The 19,536-nt window shown below is 36.3% G+C and overlaps 5 protein-coding genes, 1 non-coding gene and 1 pseudogene across 8 annotated transcripts; 6 read left to right on the forward strand and 1 right to left on the reverse strand.

Moving 5' to 3' along the window:
• Positions 3,585-5,205, forward strand: LOC104780914 (GATA transcription factor 18-like). The gene is made up of 2 exons (XM_010505459.2): positions 3,585-4,220; positions 4,633-5,205. The coding sequence occupies exons 1-2, from the start codon at positions 3,720-3,722 to the stop codon at positions 4,999-5,001; spliced, it is 870 nt and encodes a 289-aa protein (XP_010503761.1). The 5' UTR covers positions 3,585-3,719; the 3' UTR covers positions 5,002-5,205.
• On the forward strand, positions 6,132-7,867 carry LOC104780915 (DNA-3-methyladenine glycosylase 1-like). 3 transcript variants are annotated; one of them, XR_766835.2, is made up of 3 exons: positions 6,132-7,069; positions 7,460-7,526; positions 7,686-7,867. XR_766835.2 is itself a non-coding variant. In XM_010505460.2 (2 exons), exon 1 carries the CDS (start codon positions 6,247-6,249, stop codon positions 7,057-7,059), a length of 813 nt encoding a protein of 270 aa, XP_010503762.1. In that variant the 5' UTR covers positions 6,133-6,246; the 3' UTR covers positions 7,060-7,069; positions 7,362-7,682. The 3 variants fall into 3 exon arrangements, 1 of the variants encoding a protein (XP_010503762.1); XR_766834.2 differs by having other exon boundaries at positions 6,133-7,069; positions 7,362-7,526; XM_010505460.2 differs by lacking the exon at positions 7,686-7,867 and having other exon boundaries at positions 6,133-7,069; positions 7,362-7,682.
• LOC104780917 (zinc-finger homeodomain protein 7-like) lies at positions 8,694-10,050 on the forward strand. The gene is made up of 2 exons (XM_010505461.2): positions 8,694-9,000; positions 9,109-10,050. Exon 2 carries the CDS (start codon positions 9,118-9,120, stop codon positions 9,892-9,894), a length of 777 nt encoding a protein of 258 aa, XP_010503763.1. The 5' UTR covers positions 8,694-9,000; positions 9,109-9,117; the 3' UTR covers positions 9,895-10,050.
• TRNAN-GUU lies at positions 10,165-10,238 on the forward strand. The gene has a single exon. It is a non-coding gene; the product is annotated as a tRNA-Asn (tRNA).
• LOC104780918 lies at positions 10,868-11,614 on the forward strand. Its single transcript, XM_010505462.2, has one exon. It carries the CDS (start codon positions 11,125-11,127, stop codon positions 11,476-11,478), a length of 354 nt encoding a protein of 117 aa, XP_010503764.1. The 5' UTR covers positions 10,868-11,124; the 3' UTR covers positions 11,479-11,614.
• LOC104780919 lies at positions 12,507-15,272 on the forward strand. Its single transcript, XM_010505463.2, has 4 exons — positions 12,507-12,828; positions 13,140-13,927; positions 14,283-14,705; positions 14,806-15,272. The coding sequence occupies exons 2-4, from the start codon at positions 13,150-13,152 to the stop codon at positions 14,964-14,966; spliced, it is 1,362 nt and encodes a 453-aa protein (XP_010503765.1). The 5' UTR covers positions 12,507-12,828; positions 13,140-13,149; the 3' UTR covers positions 14,967-15,272.
• On the reverse strand, positions 15,360-16,584 carry LOC104780920 (annotated as a pseudogene).

Genomic DNA, 19,536 nt, shown 5'->3' on the forward strand with positions numbered 1-19,536 from the left:
GTGATGAAGTCGTGGAATATTTACACAATCAGAAATTGAGTGACCCTTTTGTTTTAGTTTTCTAACTCAAATGCACATAAATAATTATATATATATATATATAAATTTATATTTGTGAATCATCATAATGAATATTTTGAAATTATACGTCTCAAATATTCTGAATTATAAAACCCCGTGATTATCCATCGAAACATATACATGTTCTTTGTACCGTATCATTATAATTTGGCTTATAGGGAAAAAAAAGTTATCATGTGGTATTACTATTAGGTATAATGATTTAAGAGGTGGGTCCAAATAGCTTTTTCTTTGTTTCTTTTCACTAGTTCAAGATCAAATTTATGGGGAGTATTATTAGTTCTTTGACCTTTCCTTTTTAGAGAGTCCTTCTTTGACCCATCGAGATTCAAGAGCAGAATCTCTCTCTTGCTAAGCTAAGAAAACATGAAAAGTGAAAAATAAAACATTTAAAAAGAATGAAAGAAGAAGAGATGTATATAGTTCATACATGTGTATGCATAGGTTCATTGGGGGGTGTTGCTTTGATCATTGTAGGAAGGTACTTCACTTGAATAGAGGGGATTCTTCCCTTTATCTTTTGGGTTCCTCACAATCTAATCTATTAGCTTTTCTTTTCATGCAGTATTTTTCTTGTTACTCTACAAACTCTTCCAAATCTTCTTGGATATTCTCATGTCATTATGATTCCAAATTCGTATTCTCTTTATTAAAGACCTCAACAGGAATTGGATTCTCATGGTTTTCGATAAGTTACTATGAGTGATTCTAACGCGACAAAATGGAAGATTGTTTTGTTTGTGAATCATTTATACTAATTACTAAGAGACAAAGTGGTGTTTATATATGATTTAACCACCTAGTTTGTTTTCTTTTTCTCTAGTAAAATGAGTTTTTAATCGATTTATGAACATAAATTATAGTACTATTTAACAATTCGTATAATACTAAAAAATGTGATATATATATATATATAATATACTTTCTTGTACTATATATAATACTCTTTTTTGCCAAAAAATAAAATAATACTACTCTCTTTGTAGTATAGAGTTTTGTGGACTAATTAGGTAAATTAACCATCATTCATCACATGAACAAATACATGTCTAGAAGATTATAAACATAATAATGTTAAACCTAAAACTAAGAAAATTTTATGATAGTTATTAATAGCTAAATCAATGTGGCTGATTTCAGTTTTGACATTGAAATCTTTAAAGTTGGCTCGTGGTCATATTAGTGTACAGCTGATGTGTGAAACACGAAACAGGCCATTTCTAAACTTGTTCTCTAACAAGATAGTGATAGGAAAACCGTACGCTTTGCGTTAATGAAACAAATAAAAGGTTGACTCGCTCATATATAAATCGCGTTGATATTTTCATTGTAAATTGTTGCTTATGTAAGGGGACGAATTAAATATAAAAGATGATAGTCATGTAAGCTTACAAAGTTGTAACTAACATTGTTTTATATTCAGTTGATATAGTAACTCTTTTATGTTTTAAGATGATCATGGGTACGTTGTTTCTTGTTTGTCGAAATAAACTTCAAAAGGCGAGTAAATCATCTTGATTACATGCCCAATTTTAAGTAAAAATCAAGTGTAAAATAGGGTAAGAAAATAATACAGAAGAACATACCATAATCAACATCATCTACAATGAAGTGTCAGTTATCAGTACCTGAACTGTATGATAAGCGATTCATTCATCTCGATACACATGTCCATCATCTTGATCGGATTATCCATTTTTTGTTTTATCAAAATTTTGTTTTTGTCTTTAGTTTTTTCATTTACATTTGAATTGCAAGGCTATAATTTCAGCTCCCCTAAATATTTGGTATTATTTTTATGATATTTGATATTTCTCATGCATGGTTAAAATCGTTTCACAAAACTTACAAGAAGAAAAAAACAAAAAAATAAAAGCATCTAACAGTTTTTATTTTAATTGTTTTCTAGTATAAAAGATTTAAATTTGTGTCCCGGTAATTATAAAATTATACTTGTGCCTATCCGATTTATCTAGCGGAAGCTCTTCTTCTACCAATCGAGAGTCCATATATTTTCAATAAAAGGAAGGGTTTAAGTAATACTAGTAGGTAAAGCATTTAACATACAAAATCCATAGAAATAAAATAACACTATATAGGGACGAAGACTAGTATTCGTTGACGACAAGAGTAGGGGTAGACTCTAGCTATAGCTGCAAGTTTTGAAGAAATCTAATAACCAAATCTAAGTTATTTTTACTTACATCATCATGGATCATCATTAACCACATGAGGCTGAGCAGATATCGAACGTGTGATTGCGATGTGGAGTAGTAAAGGACGAGACCACGCGCGACAGTGCAGGAGCGCGTGAGATTCAGGGCTTTAGAGCAGAGAGATACGTAAAGAGACAGAGGTTTATAGCATTACATATTTGATGGAGTGAACAAAAAAAAAAAAAAATTAAAAAAAATTTGAGCCTCGTGATCGGAGATTTTTGCAGTGATGACTGTACTCTTCTTCCTCTTCTCTCCCCCTTGTCACGTGGGCTAAATTTTGACCACCCTTCTTCAATGACCATCAACATCACATCACACTCTCTCCTTCTTCAACGTTCTTTTTTATATAAATATCCTCCAAACAAAATATCGATAATTTTCAAATCCTTCATATACTAGTATCATACTACATGATACATGTAGTAAAACATTCGTGTCATCGTGTGTGAGTGACATAATAATTGCTTAAAAAAGAAATAACGAACTAACAAGAGTTGTAACTTAGATGGTCCAAAAGTCGTATGTTTTCTCACCACAACGATAAGATTTACCATATCTACTTACACCAAACTTCAAATCTATAATACTCAGAAGCACGCACTGAAATGATTTGGTTTTAGGCTTTTAGCATATGTTACCGAATATGTTCATCTTTAGACTGACATTCACATTTTGAAGTTTGCTGTCCTTCGACTAGGTCATACCCTTCACCTTTCTAACCAGGATCAGTTTCTTTTTTTTTTTTTTTTTTGTTAAAACCAAGATCAGTTACTTTCTACATGGTTTCGACATTTTTGTTACTTATACATTTTCCATTTTCTTTGATTTAATATTGATAATTCTTACAGTTTACGCCATTTCCATATCATATTCATATCATACCATCCTTAGTCTTAAGGCTAATCAACTCCGTAACGAACTTGAAAGAGGTTATAGGTCTATTCGAATTGAGTTAATTATTCATACAACACAATCACATTGATTCTATATATAGACCAAGCATGTGTTATCTTAGTAGAGAAATATAAACCATGATTAAATTATACTTGGCTGTGTGTGTCTGAAGAAACTTGATATCATCGTTTCATCGTATTTTATAATTAAAATAAAAAAACATAAGAAAACAAGCAAACCCCATTTGAGTAAATGATAGTATCAAAATTACTTCGTAAAAAGCTGCGTCCCCACATATTCATTTTAAATATTCGTTTTAATTAATATAAACCTGCATATAAAGCACATATACATGTCTGATTCTATATATAGGTGTGAGACCCCCTTCTCCATTCTTCATTCACTTCACTCCAACGTGAAACCTGCAACTTAATTTATCTCCTCCCATTATTTTCTTTAGCTTCTCTTAAATTTTCACACTTAGGGTTTTTCAAAGAAAGAGAGAGAGAGAAGTGTGTGAGAGCGATGATGCAGACTCCGTACACTACTTCAACGCAGGGTCAGTATTGTCATTCTTGTGGAATGTTCCACCACCACAGCCAAAGCTGCTGCTACAACAACAACAACTCCTCCAACGCCGGATCTTACTCGATGGTCTTCTCCATGCCAAACGGTGGCGTTTTCGAACAGACCGGCGAGGACTATCATCACTCTTCCTCCGCTGTTGACTGCACTCTCTCACTTGGAACTCCTTCTACGCGGCTTTGTGAGGAGGACGAGAAACGTAGACGCTCTACTTCCTCTGGTGCTTCTTCTTGCATCTCCAACTTCTGGGACTTGCTTCACACCAAAAACAACAACTCGAAAACGACGCCGTTCAGTAACGTTCCTCCTTTCTCCACTAACAAGCCAACCCGCGGTTGTTCCGGTGGTGGAGGAGGCGGTGATTCTCTTCTCTCTAGACGCTGTGCCAACTGCGACACCACTTCTACTCCTCTATGGAGGAATGGTCCTAGAGGCCCTAAGGTGACTAAATTATTATTATTCTATTTTTTTTTTTGAATGTGTCTTTTACATAAACAATTAGAAGGATGATTTACAACAAAAAGTGTGACAGTTCATCCTTTTTGTTTTAAATATTTGCCTATCTGTTTTTTCACTAGAACCAATAAATCCCTTTTTCCATAGCTTAATTTATTGAAAGAAACATTAAAGAACGATTTTGATGGTTTGTAATTATTTGAATATAGTTCTCCTGAAGTATGCGACTTCTTATAAATAATCAACAAATATTCGGAAAACGATACACTAATTAAGTTCATCCCCTTTTTTTTAATTTTGAATTTCTCCAGTTCTCTATTGCTCTATTTATTGAAACAACATTAAATATATAGAGATATTGATGGTTAAATGATATGAATGGTTTTGGAATTTGTAGTCCCTATGCAACGCATGCGGCATTCGTTTCAAGAAGGAAGAAAGAAGAACCACGGCGGCTTCGGGAAACATCGTCGTAGGAGCTGCACCGGTTCAAAACGATCACTACGGGCATCACAACTCCGGCTACAATAATTACCATGCTGCCACCGGTAACAACAATAACAATGGTACTCCGTGGGCTCATCATCAGTCGACGCAGAGGGTTCCTTGTAACTATCCGGCAAACGAGATCAGGTTCATGGATGATTACAACGGGGGAGTAGGAAACAATGGTGAATCTGACGGTGCTCACGGTGGCGTTCCGTTCCTTTCGTGGAGGCTTAACGTGGCGGATAGGGCAAGTCTTGTCCACGACTTTACCAGATGAAAGGGAAAAGAAGAAAACGACGTTAGGTTCTTAAAAATCTCCATGTGGTTTAATTATGTCTAATTAAAAAAAATGTTATGAAAAAAAAAAAACATTAGAAGTGTATATCGAGGGACGATGTTGATGTTATTGATAGCGACGGTCTAACTTATGGTTTATCTATAAAAGTACCGTTCTGGTCAAATTTAAATTAATTTCCTATATTTTATTTTTAAAAAATTTTAACCTTCTTTTTATGGAAATTTTCTCTGCATTAGTCTAAATAATGAAAATCATATTTAATACAGTTAGATTCTTCAAACAACGGTGTTCGTGATAAAAACATGTAATCAAAAATATTAAGAAAGTAAAAAAGCAAAATAAAATTGAAAGAAAATGTGCATAAGAAAAAGAAAAAACCACAGACCCAAAATATAGACATAGGATAGAACTCTTTTAATGTATATAGTTTTTGAAGTTGAACGGAGAAGTTTCAGTTCCACCTGAGTCCCTGAATTTCACAACTGAGAGACTTTTAGTAAATTATTTTCACTTGTTAATTAAAATTAGAAAATAGAAATAAAAAGAGAATTTTTTTTTTAAAAGTTTTGGGGGATAGCTGTTTTGGTAGTGTGAAGATTGAAATCTGATCGTCGAATTGGGGAGAGATATAAGATTCTGATCGTACCAATGTGTGGGTTTTGGAGGTTACTGTTGTGTTTCAGTTTGGATCAGAGAGCATTGTAGTGATTTAATGAACTTATTTTTGTCGTATTATGCTCTGTTTCTTCTCTCCCTCCCCGCTTTTATATATTTTGACCGTCGTTTTGTCCTTTACTACTCCCACCTCTATCTTGACCTTTTTGTTCGTGTCAATATGTGCTCTACAGAATATTTTCCCTTTTTTTTTGTTTTTTTAAACTTACTTATTACTTTTCAGATTTTTTTACTGAACCGATTCTGCAACATGTTTTGTACTAATTCCACCAGCTTTTTAAATCTCTCTGCACGATCATAAAACCAAAAAAAAATTCCCATGATTGATATTTATTTTTCTATTCAGTTGTGACGAAAAAAAATACTCAAAACTGTAAATATGACTAATTTAATGAGGTATTACATTTTGGTGGAACTGGGTTTAGTAATGGGCTGACTGAGATCGCTTAAAAGGCCCAATTTAGTATACTTGTCTGGCCTAACGCGAGAAGAGATTTATTAAAAAATCCAAATTTTCTGCGATTTAAACTCTGATACTCCGCCGTCGTCATGTCTCTCCGTAAAACCCGAACCGCCGTGAATAAACCGGGTTCTTCAATCCCCGCCGGTAATCTTAACAATGTTTCAGAGGTCACTGGTTCTTCTTCTTCTAAAATCACGTTTCGACCTCGTAAATTAAGGAAAGTTTCGTCAGATCCGATCATCGTCATCACCGCGTCGTCTCCTTCTCTATCAACCAAATCAGCGGTTGATGTCGCTCTCCTTCACTTAAAAAGCTCCGACGAACTCCTCGGAGCGTTAATCACAACGCACAACGATCCTCCAGTGTTCGAATCAGCCAATCCTCCGTTCCTCTCCTTAGCGAGATCCATCATCTACCAACAGCTCGCGACGAAAGCAGCCAAGTGTATCTACGATAGGTTCATCTCTCTGTTCGACGGCGGTGAATCAGGTGTTCTCCCTGAATCAGTGATCTCACTCTCCGCCGTTGATCTCCGTAAGATCGGTGTCTCCGGGAGAAAAGCTAGTTACCTCCACGATCTAGCTGATAAGTACAAGAGCGGTGTGCTCTCCGATGAATTGGTTTTGAAAATGAGTGATGAAGAGTTGATTGATCGGTTAACTTTGGTTAAAGGGATTGGAGTGTGGACTGTTCATATGTTTATGATCTTCTCGTTGCATAGACCTGATGTTTTGCCTGTGGGTGATCTTGGTGTGAGGAAAGGTGTGAAAGATCTTTATGGTTTGAAAGATCTTCCTGGTCCTTTGCAGATGGAGCAGCTTTGTGAGAAATGGCGTCCTTATAGGTCCGTTGGTTCGTGGTGCATGTGGAGACTCATCGAGGCTCGTAAGACCAAATAGCACCTAAATGGTAAATTTTTTAACAATACCTCTCTTTGTTGTCATTGATTGCTCTGATCTTAATGGAAAGTTTCATGCTTGACTTTGGAAGTTTGAACAGTTACGTGATTAGAAAGGATAAGAGACACTTGCTAGTTAGTTTGACATTTTTAAGTTGTAGCTTTTGAAATTACTTTATAGAAGTAGAAATCTCCCAATTCTTTAAAGCCTATCATCATCATCTTAAAGTAGTGTTATTATCTTTGCGTATGTGTCTTCTATAGCTAGCAACAATCCTAGTAACATGACTGATCTTTTCTCAGTGAAGCTTCTATATCGTTCGTTGTAGTACGATTTGTTGCAATCAATCATTTCAGTAATGATTACTGAAGACCCTGTTGTTCTTGGTCGGTTCGGACAGATGCTCTGATTCTGTGACGAATAAGCTATTCCACGCCCATCACTTCTCTTCCAAGTTTCACTTGCTAGTAAGCTGAGTTTTCTCTTTTGTATATTTGAGCACGTAAGAGAAACCTTTTTATTTATCCTAACCGTGTTCCACAGATCTAGTTATATTTCTGTGATTGTTGTAACTTGTAAACATGTATTAATTTGTGGTTTTCATTTTGCTTTGATTTCTTGTATAGAGAAGCGCCAACTAGTTGTATCTTCCTTGTATTGGGCTTGGCCCAATAATCAATTGTAGACCTAGTGTGGATCTGATTTTGGCAAGTTACGTGTGAAGTCAACACTTTGCTTTTCTTAATCCATACGAAGGGAATCTTAAAACTCGAAAGGTGTGTGTCACGCGTAAAATTCAATCTCTTAAAAGTTAAGTATATATGGCAAATCTATACCCATTGATTAACTTCAGTATTTGGTAAGAAATGAAGATGATCATAAAGTGCTACACAGCTGTGGGAAACAAAGAATCTGAAAAATGAGAGACATGAGACATGTGGAGATAAATAAAAGTTGCAGGTTTTGTTGTGCTTATGTGGACCAGCTTTTCATTCTTTCACACTTTAATTCTTCTTCAACCCTCCCCACCAGAAAACAATAATTTAGTATGTCTTATCTTTCAAGACTATGATTAACTCTGATTAAGTTATTTGCTAAAACTTAGTATTTATTAAACACCTATATTAGAAACCCTAATTTTATTTGTATGGGAAATTGACGCTGTTAGTATTATTAGTAATTAATATCAAACTCCATGCAAACTCTCCATCCAACACGGCAACACCATATGTATACTCATTTATTCTATAAGACTATAATTAACATCAAGTTAAATCTCATAGAGGATTTGTGAAGATTGATAAATAGAGATATTATGAGAATGTATTAGATTGAAAAACATGGTTATATTAAGTTTGATTCTTTGTTTAATGGTATGTTAAAACTTCATCATACCTTAAACATTGTCTCAAAAATCATACTAGTCACCAAAATGTAAAAAAAAATTGGTTAAATTAGAAAAAAATCTAAACAAGTAGTACATACAATACACCCATAAGTTTCGTCTCTCTCACCACTTTTAAAGTCTTACGAGTAGGTAATAAGTTTGACTAAACTAGGGTTTTTTGCAGACACACATTAATTAATAACACCATCATCATCAAAGAAAATAGAGAAAGAGAGAGACATGCAATAATGGGAGATGGACCAAAGGTGCAGGTGGTGAAAGATAACAAACATATGACAATGTCTCGAAATTAAGAGGCACCAGCACACAAACACACACACACACTCTCTCTCTCTCTCTCTAGTAGGTTTTAAAATCAATATTTTGTTGGATTTTCATGTGAAATAAACTTGATGGGCGATAGGAAACAAACGCACATACGTCATCAATTCAACCCTTAATTTCTATTTCTCCTTCTTCATTTTCATCAATATCAATCTCATCTCGCACTACTCTTCCCTATAACAAAAAGCATCTCTATAATCGTCGCTAAGGTGAGTCCAAAATTCATTAGATTCCTTCTCTTATTTTGCATGCATTAGTGAATGATTATTCTATGATGATTATTAATTCTAAAAAGTGGTCTTCTTCTTTTGGGTCAGATTTATACAATGGAGTTTGGAGGAAAAGGTAATGCAATTACTTCCACAACAATGATCTCAACCAACACCTTAGAAGTAAAGGCACGCACCAAAACGTTCCCCGATCCACAAACCAAACCAGAGTCAGCAGATCCATCCATAGCTTTATTCCCGATCAAGAAAGAAACCCAAAAACCGAGGACACGTGCCGACCAACCAGCTAAGTACCGTGAATGCCAGAAGAACCACGCGGCCTCAACCGGAGGACACGTTATAGACGGATGCTGCGAGTTCTTGGCCGGTGGTGAAGAAGGCACGCTCGGCGCGCTAAAATGCGCCGCCTGTAATTGTCACCGGAGCTTCCACAGGAAAGAAGTGTACGGACACAAACAAGATCAGATGATGATAACTCCGGCTTTCTATAGCAGCAACAGCTCGTACAAGGCTATGCAGCCACGTGTGATGCATCCAACGGGTGAGATTGGACGGAGGACTTCGTCGTCGAGCGAGGATATGAAGAAGATTCTTAGTCATCGTAACCAGAACGTTGATGGGAGATGTTTGATGATGATGATGACAACAACAAGGAAGAAGAAGAAGAGAGTGAGAACCAAGATTAACGAAGAACAAAAGGAGAAGATGAAGGAGTTTGCAGAGAGATTAGGGTGGAGGATGCAGAAGAAAGATGAAGACGAGATTGATAAGTTTTGTAAGGTGGTGAATCTGAGGAGACAGGTTTTTAAAGTTTGGATGCATAATAACAAGCAAGCAATGAAGAGGAACAGTAACACTACTAGTGAATTGTGATCACCTTCTAAAGTGAATTATACTTTATATATATATATATATATAAATTTTGGCCTTCAAATTTATCAAAATCGTGAAGTATGAATCCATCACTAAATCTGTGCAATCTTATATGTTTTGTTTTTTATAAAAATAATATATCTCAATCTGGGATTACGATTCTTTCTTTTATTAGTGTGTGGCTGAAGAAAGTGATAAAATTAGACCTTTGAATAATAAATAAATAACATCTAAGTTAATTAAAGTTTCAAATCAACACTATAGCAATAAGCTGGAATAGCTCAGTTGGTTAGAGCGTGTGGCTGTTAACCACAAGGTCGGAGGTTCGACCCCTCCTTCTAGCGTTTCTCTAAGTTGACTTTTCTTATTTTTTTCCTCACGTAACCAATATTTTCGTACTCAACCGATGCGGGAAAGCAACCGTTGACAACTGAAAAAACAACAAGAGGCAATTGTGTTTATAAAAGAACTAATGCAAATCACATAAAGGTTATTTTTTTTGTAATATCAAGTATGTTAATATAATTCTATCTAAATCATCTCCATCTCCTTGTCACATCAATATCAGCAAAATTTGGGCTTCATCACCCAATCAGTCCTTGGATTATTAAAAACACACACAAAGAACTTGGACTAAGTTTAGAAAAAGGTTTTAAAATAAGTGCTTGTTAGAGATATAATTTTTCTTTTCCTAATTGTTTCTGAGATGTTTCCCTTATTTTTTTATGCCCTTTAAGCTGGACAAATTGCAGTCTGTCCAAGAATATTGTAAATTGTTGTAGATGGATCAGACAAATAAATTGGTATAGCACGAGACAAGTAAGAAGTATATAAAACTCTAGAGAGCCATTGTCCATTTGAATTGTCTAAAAGATGTAGACGTAATAGTCAGCATCAAACACATTTGACCGGCGATTTAATAGGGGACGGATCGAGATTCACGAGAAGATGTATATACATCATGTGGGTATAACACTATAACACATGCTTTATTAATTACATAATACAAAAATTTAATTTAGTTAGTTGGAGTGGAGATCTCATACAGACAAGAATTTTTTTTTAAAAAGAAAAAGGTCAACAGATCTACTATTTCCTTTTCATATCACAAAGCAAACTTGGCCTACTACTTAAAGTAAACACCATCAGGAGGAGAAAGATTCAAGAACACACCTAACACAAGAAAAAAAAAAGACATCCACCTTTTTCATACACACCACACCAGAGACCATGTTTAGAGCCATGAGCACTAGGAAACCCCATGGTGGCTATGAAAAGCTCGGCGAGGAAGAAGCGAGGTTGAAAAGGGTCGCGAGCGTTCCGGCTGGTGTTTATGGTCAATCAAGAAACCCGATGGATCAAGAGGTAAAGAAGACATTGACGACGGTGAAACCAACCGGTGGTTCTGTTCATCCTTTATTCAGTTTCTTTGACGTTCATTTCCAAAGGAAGAAGAAGAAGACTATGACGAAGAAGAAGAGTTTGGCGACTTCGAAACCCGAGTTTGCGAGGTATATGGAGTATGTGAAGGAAGGAGGTGTGTGGGATCCGAGTTCTAACGCACCTGTGATTCATTACAGATAGATTTTGTCAAGAAAAGAAAACGAATAAAAAGATTTGTATATCATTCTCTTTTCTTTTAATATATAATCTCTTGAAAAAGAATCCAACAATTCTGTAAGTCGATTTGAAACGATGGATTAAGCAATGAATTTGTACACTCTAAATGGTTATTTCAAGAATAAGATAAATTCAAAAAAGTTCTTGACCTTAATATTGATCAACTAGTTGGTTTTGAACGTGTATATAAAAATATATGGTTGAATCAATTCCAATTTGGTGATATATATTAGCGGTCCAAACTCAAGACCTTCTCTAGCTTTGAATCAGGTTCTATATTCTTCATATTCCCACCTTTAGCTTTTGTCTTTTAAAAATTCCAAGTAAAAAGAAAGAAAATTTCAAATTCTTAGTGGCAAGATACATATGCATTTGAAATTTTCTTCTCACCAAATTCCTGAAAAATATTATACTAATACATATCATAGTCTCATTTTCTTGTGTGAAGACCAAATTTATTTGTAAAAACACTATATAGTATAGGATATTACTATATGAACCGATTTGAATACTCGTGTTCACATGGGTCACGTAACACGTTTTAGGAAACCGTCTCTAAAAAAGTACTAGTATTACTATTATCAATGTGAATAAGACAGAATAATTTTTTTATAAAAAGACTTTTAAAATCGTTTTCAAAATGGGCTTTACAGATTCGTGAACAGACAAATTTGGGCCATGGGTTTAAAATTTGCTTTTTTAAGACACAGAATGTAGCCACGTCATCGTTTTAATGACGTTAAATGAATATTCGAGATATGACCCACTTAAACAAAGATCCCTTCAACGACGTCGTTTGAGATTACTTCACGAAACCCTACCCGGTTGATTTTTACACAAAGTACCCCTCCGTTATCGCGCCGTCCTTGCTCGTTACGCTTACCGTCAAAGGTTATAATGGTCTTTTCCGAAATATCTCCATAAAGACCACGTTTACAAAAAAAAATTAAAGATAAATTAAATATAAACGAATTTTGTTAGGAAATGGGTCGCCAAGAATAGAGGAAGAAGCAAACGAAGAAGAAGAAAAAAAAAAAGAGCGTTTGAAATATTTGCGGAGATACAAAGCTGTGTGAGAGAGAGAGATTAAAAAAGAGAAAAAAAAAAAAAGCCTTGGAGAAGAGGTCTTCTTCTTCTTCCCTCCTCCTCCTCCTCCTCCTCTTTTTATAGGATGTCGTATCGCTCTTCTTCTTCTTCATCTTATTATCTTCGCCGTCGTATCGCTTCCGTTTAACACCGATCTCTACCGTTGGAATCTTTTTATTTATTTATTCAGCTTTCTTCTTCCGTGGAGAGATCTCCTTCGCGCTTGAGGTAATCCTTCTTTTTACGCCTTCCGGATTTTGTTTCTGTTGCTGTTGTTGCTCCGTGTAATTTCTGGGAAAATTTCGTTATCGTAGGTCAGATTCGTTTTGATTATCGATTTGTAATTGATTTTGCCAGCTTCTTCTCGATTCTAGGTTTTTTTTTTTTTTTTTTTGGTTTAGGTATAGCGATGGTGTAGATGTGGTTCAATTAGCTAATTGATTTGCATTTCGTAATTGTTTTGTCATTCGTTTTCTGATTTCGAAACGCTCTTGTGATTTTTTTGGATTTTGAATTGATTTTTTTATTTTTTTTGGCAGAGAGAGAGCCATGCCTACGTTTTCTGCTATTGCTTTGGATAGAATGATAGAGCCAGGGGCTTCCACATCTGTCGAGAGTGTTCCAACCGCGTTTTACTCAAAGCCGCCGCCGCCGCCGATATCAAAACTTGAGAAAGGTAAAGGTAAATTACCTAACGAGAGGACGACGACGACTCGTCCTCAGATGTCACCTGCTCTCTACGCTACTCCTGATGCGATACCGCTTCCCAATTCGCCATCTTCTTTCCCGCCTTCGCCTTACATTATCAACCACAAATCACGTGGACCTCCGCGTCTTCTTAAAAGCTCTTCTGAGGCTAATGTTGTCTCTTCTTCTTCTTCTTCTTCTTCCCACCTGAAGAAAGAGGAAACTATTACTGCTGCTGAAACTGATTTAAAGGTTTCCCCTCGGAGGAGGTCCACCTCCTTCTCCTTTCCTATCAGTGAGGCTACTGAAGAGGATTTTTCCAGTGGAGTTCATGCTCATCATGTTGGTAACTTTCATTTTGATGGTCCTGTTGGGAATTGGAGTCCGCTTGACGGTAAAATTGAGAATGGAGGAAACTCAGAGTTGGAGGATAATGCTGCCAATGGTTTGGATAGGGAAAATAATAATATGTCTGAGCCTGTCACTATCAAAACAGACAAGGAGAGTGAGTCTGAAGATTTCTATGACCCAGGTGAATCAGCAAGCTTCACAAGTAACACCGAAGTAGAGGGTGATGCTGGAGAGGAAGGTTCACAAAGACTTGCTACACCTGTGGGAGAGTTTTATGATGCTTGGGATGGTACTTATCTTTTTCTCTTATTATGTATTTCCTTGTGAGATGGCTGTCAATGCATATGATCTTAACTTTCCCAGGGTAGTATGACTAAACACATGTTCCGAGTCCCTTCTCTTTTTGACCTTTGAGCTTTTCGGGATATCAGTACTGTTTCTTAAATGTGCAGTCGTAGCCTTTTCTTGTTTTTGAGTTATGTGTGCTTCTGGATTTATTGAAAGTGAGGAGAAAGCTGTCCAAATCATGAGGACTAATGCATTATTCATTTCCCATGTATCTCCTAAGTATCATAAAAGTTAAAGCTTTAACTTGACGGTATAATTCAGAACTGTTTGTAATCCATTTTTTTTTTTTTTTCCAGAACTATCAACCGACAGTGGAATGCAGAGTTCAGTTAACAACATCGAATCTGAACTAAGGGAGATAAGGCTTACTTTACTAATGGAAATCGAGAAAAGAAAACAAACAGAGGAGTCTCTGGAGCAGATGCAAATTCATTGGCAGAGACTCCGTGAACAGTTGGCTCAGGTTGGTCTGTTCGTTCCTATTGATCCTACCGCCTCCACCAACAACATGAATCTAGCAGAAGAACTACGCTGCCAGCTCGAGGTTGCTAGGTTTGTCTCTGACTCTTTAGGCAGAGGTATGGCGAAGGCGGAGGTAGAGATGGAGATGGAATCTATGCTCGAAACTAAGAACTTTGAAATCACACGGTTGTCTGATCGTGTACACTACTATGAGGCTGTGAATAGAGAAATGTCCCAACGAAACCAAGAGGCCATAGGTAAAAGAAAATCACTATCATTCACCAAATGTTCCTTTGCCATCTCTTATCTTTTTTTTTTTTTTTTCAAACTCTAATCTCCCATTTTTGTTGATACCAGAGGTAGCACGACGAGAGAGGCAGAAGAGAAAGAAGAGGCAGAGATGGATTTGGGGATCAATTGCAGCAACCATTACTCTAGGAAGTGCGGCATTGGCATGGTCTTACATTCCTGCAGCCAAGCCATCATCCGAAGTATCACAACCTTTTAAGGATGATTAAGTAAGTCTCTTGTCTCGGTGACGGGTTTGATGCGAGCAAGAGAAATAAAAGATACAGGACGTTTACCGTACGCCTTGTGAATAGAAATATATATATATACATATATTTGGTTATTGTTTTAACTGTTCTCAAGAGGATGTATAGCTCCGAGAAGCTGCAAACACTTTTTTTTTGCGTTGGCATACTGAGTAGCAGCCACAGTCACTAATATTTGGTTCGGTTTGTTTCCTGTTAACAGTCAATGTTAGCTCTAGTGTAAGGTGCTTGGCTTTTGCTTACATGTCAAAGAAACCTTACATTTTTGAATTTGATTTATTCTTAATTTCCACCAACGGGCTCAGAATCCAACGTGTGATAATTTGAAAAGATATGGAGGGATACAATTTTAACCTGTTAAGCTGAATTGATTTGATTATCTGTCGTCTTTGAACCAGTTAAGTGCAACGTACACTGCGAATGCGAGCGCAAATGTAACTGCAACCAGAAATACAGATATTTGAACTAATAGAGATGACTCAAAGGCTTCACGTAGAAGCGAGTTCCACGTTGTATACCACAAGATGCAGAAAAGAGAACCCACAATGGCACCCACCACCACTTGACTGCTTGTGTGTAGCTTCTGTGAAACCCTTAAACGTATCTATACACAAGAAAAAAACCAAAATATCTCTAAAGTTTTCAACATTGTAATAACGCAGAGAGAAAGGGAGATTAAATACTAAATGATTCCAAGCCTAAATGGATAAGGAGATTGGTTGCTAAAGCATGGAATGACTTACAAAGTATGAACCCAATGCGAGGATGAGGCCGCTAAGTAACAAAGAGACTCCACTGGTTTCAAGCCATTCCATAACTGCAGAAAACACGACCCCGGGTGGGTATTGTCTCAAAACAGTGTGATGATGATTGTGAGACAGTTTAAGCTGCTAAGTGCTTTTTTACTTTACCGGATAAAACAGCAAAGATAGATATGAAAGAAATGGACTGAGCATGAGAAGATGGCATCCCGGGATCAGATCGCAATGTTGCAAAAGGTCTCTCTTGGTTAAGTATACGTTTCAGAACTAGAGAGAGAGCGGAATTCAAAATCGATCCAATGGCTGCCCACAAGGCTGCACCATCATGTCGTAGAAGAATGATCGAACCAAATAGAGCAGAAACAACCCATTTGCTCTGTCATCATCATCAATTAAAAACAGGGGTCAGAAACACCAATTTCGATACTAAAAAAAGGGACATTTCATCGAACACATTGCGTTCAACAATGAGATTCCATCACTACCTACTACTTACCAGACGATTAACAATGGCTTCAATTCCAACCAACTCGTCCCGAAGCTCCGATTCTTGCTCGATTGCCCCAAAATTTTTGTTACCGTCATTACTGCTGCTTCCTCCGTCTCTGCTAGAGAATCTTTTAACGGTCATAGATCCAGAGCCAGAGACAAACAAAGGAGACCCACGAGAGATAAATCGAACAATAGCTCGAAAGTCTCGAACTTTTCAGGTATGAGGAGGAAGAGCCAAAGTAGAAAAATTGCAATAGCGGACAAGGAGAGAAGAAGAAGAAGACGACGACGCTGCCATTGATCATCGGATCCATTCATCTTCATCCACGTGGCGTGATGTAGAATCAATGGGTAAGCAAATTAATGGGCTTGTTTCCTCAATTGAGGCCCATATATTAAAACTTCTTATCCATTTACATTGATGTAATAGTAATATTTTGATTCTTCTCGTGTGTGGGAGATAGAAGAGTATGCTAGGCAAGATTATCGGTCGTCTCTTATAAGTGGGTTGTTAAACACTGTTTGATTATTTTATAAATTAATTGTGTATTGTTTTGAATATAAGAATCCATGATCTCTTAGTTAAAATTTTCTATTCCAATAGTATTGTAGGTTCTAATTTTGGGTCTCTTATTTTTGAAAATATTGTTTTTTGAAATTTAAAAGTTTTAAATAGAATAGAAGTGGTATAAATGTGTAAACATTTAAGATTTTATAAAAATAGAAAATATTGCATTTAATTAATTTTCAAACATACAAAACATAATAAAAACATTAATACATATTACAATAGAAGTGCAAGTTATGAAGCCAAAAACTATCATTTGAATCTCTTTCACTATTCTCCACCATTGATTCCCTTGGTTCTCTGCATCGACATCTTCATTTTCATTTGCTCGGTTCTCGTTATCAGCTTGATTCTCTTGTCCCTCTGAGCAAAAAAATAGAAACAAATTGGTTCAGCATGTGTTGTTTTCATGATGCCCTCAGTTAACCCTATGACAGAGAGGTATAGCAAGCAATATACCTGGAACTGCATTTTCATTTATTGGCATAGCAGCTGCGGGATCATTATCAGCTCTCGCAGCAGGTCTATGAGGTCGAGGTGGTGGTACTGCTGCTCTATGCATGCCTTGTGAAAGCCATCGCACAAACAGTGCAAGAGCTCTTTTTGAGAACAAGAAAAAATCATAATTAAGAACAAGAACCAACGAGAAGCTAACACAAAAGAAGAGACAACTAACGTCCTTACAACATCAAGCCAAACCTACAACAAAATAAAACCAGTACACTCTAACAAAGAATGAACAAAAACATATCAAAACTTTTGTAACAAGCCAACAATTTCCATCTGAGCAGCTAAATCAGAACAACAATCATAAGCAAAACAATGAAGCTACAGAGAAAATTGTTCTAATCAAATCCAACAAATAGGTTCATTTTTGTAGCTAGGAGAGTACGTGTTCGTGGAGACTTTGCAGGGAACCAAATCCCTCTCCTCGAACCATCACCCTCATTCTCTGCTTCTTTCTCCTGTCGACTGCAACAAAATTTAGTACACATTATTGATAGAACAAAAAAACTGATTCCCAGCAACTAACCTCTGCCATAGCAAGCACTTAAAATGCATCAGAATACATTTCCATTTCTATTAAACTTTTTGCTTTAATGTGTAACATAAGACCCATCATTGCACCACTGTGGAACAAAAACAAAAAAAAAAACATCAAGGCAAATGTTAGAAAAAAAGAAGAAGAGAAAAATGTCAAATCAATGCACTCACATTCTATTTTGTCTTCGTTGTACTCTGAATCCTATCCTCTATGGCTGTAAGATGCAGGGAGGCTTTGTCTGGTAGCACAACTCCACCATCAACCTATTCATGGTTATTACAACAATGACATGAACTTGCAACAATTAATTGTTGAGAATTGATTTTGGTAAGTAAGAATCTCGTGTAACAAAGTGGAGCTGTAAAACGTACAAACCATTTATTACGAGCGTATAAGACACTGTCCAACATGTTTTCAAACAACACTGTCCAGAGTTTCACTTGCACTCGCTAATGGTCCAATTTGACAATTTCTTTCTAATACAGCCATCCTCTCAACAAATAAATAGAATAAAACAAGCATTGATTGATACATCAGGCGATCCATACTTTCGAATTCTCTGGCGCATATCCGGTTTCGGCTAAATGCTTAATCAACACTTTTTCTGAATCTACCCTATGTTTGAATGCAATTGCTGGTATGTTAACTATGAAATTAAACAAGAAAAGTCTCTCTATCAGCTTCTAATTCACCGGCTCTAGCTTTGGTCTACAATTAAGAGAAACTAAACATTAACACAGACTCTGTCCTGGTTCTTACTTAGTGGGACTATGATGTATAATAATAACTCGTTTAGAAGTATCACTACCACCACTTCTATAAATAAAGGATACACATTTAGGCCTAGCATACATAATCATCGACTCCAAGTTCGTCCCACTGTTCTAATGGGGATCATCTCTCACAACATGCAATTCAAGAAACTAGAAAAAACCAAAATCAAACCTGAAGCATCATCAAATCGAATTTAGGCTGACCAATATGCTCAACAGTAATGGAACCAAAGAAGTTCCCTAACAATGCAGCATCAGGAACAACCAAACCTTCTACAAGCCCAACCACTAAACCTCCTAGGTAACTGTCACTAGCACCTGTAGGATCCATCGGCCGAGTCATCAATTCGTGATGATGAGCATCTCTTCGGGCCGCAATCTTCTCTTCCTCCACACCCTTCGATTCCAAATACAAATCTTCGTCTTTTCGCAATCGCGAGAGAAAGAGAGAGAGAACGAAAGAAATGAAAATCGATCCAAATAATTTTTTTTTCCTTTTCTATTTTTTTTGTTCGGCCAATAGAATGCTGACACATTTCTTCTCTTAGATCAGAAATGAGTATACTATGTAAGGGGCTCTCTTAGTTTTTTTCTTTTCTTCTGATTAAATTTTTTCCACCAAAATGCTAAAAACTCCCCTATGAATCTACTGTTGAGGAAGGTCTTAGGGCATGTCCAGTGGGCGTACCTATATGAAATGCTTTTATTAAAAAGTTAATAAAATGAAGAGCGAGAACTGGAAAAGAGGAGAACCGTTGCTCTGTTGAGTAATGGGAGAAACGGTCCTCTATATATTATTGACAGGTGTCACTAAGTTATTGATGAATTTATTGGAAAAAAATAAAAAAACAAATTCTTTAATATATTTTTTTTGGGAGCAATTATCAGCGTTTTT

This window comes from Camelina sativa, chromosome 4 (genome assembly GCF_000633955.1).
Source record: "Camelina sativa cultivar DH55 chromosome 4, Cs, whole genome shotgun sequence".
In the NCBI taxonomy this organism is placed as follows: Eukaryota; Viridiplantae; Streptophyta; class Magnoliopsida; order Brassicales; family Brassicaceae; genus Camelina; species Camelina sativa.

Coding starts and splice junctions, on each gene's coding strand:
- LOC104780914 (XM_010505459.2), top strand. CDS start 3,720: ATGATGCAGACTCCGTACACTACTTCAACGCAGGGTCAGTATTGTCAT. Junction 4,221..4,632: donor ATGGTCCTAGAGGCCCTAAG/GTGACTAAATTA, acceptor TGGAATTTGTAG/TCCCTATGCAACGCATGCGG.
- LOC104780915 (XM_010505460.2), top strand. CDS start 6,247: ATGTCTCTCCGTAAAACCCGAACCGCCGTGAATAAACCGGGTTCTTCA.
- LOC104780917 (XM_010505461.2), top strand. CDS start 9,118: ATGGAGTTTGGAGGAAAAGGTAATGCAATTACTTCCACAACAATGATC.
- LOC104780918 (XM_010505462.2), top strand. CDS start 11,125: ATGTTTAGAGCCATGAGCACTAGGAAACCCCATGGTGGCTATGAAAAG.
- LOC104780919 (XM_010505463.2), top strand. CDS start 13,150: ATGCCTACGTTTTCTGCTATTGCTTTGGATAGAATGATAGAGCCAGGG. Junction 13,928..14,282: donor GTTTTATGATGCTTGGGATG/GTACTTATCTTT, acceptor TTTTTTTTCCAG/AACTATCAACCGACAGTGGA. Junction 14,706..14,805: donor ACGAAACCAAGAGGCCATAG/GTAAAAGAAAAT, acceptor TGTTGATACCAG/AGGTAGCACGACGAGAGAGG.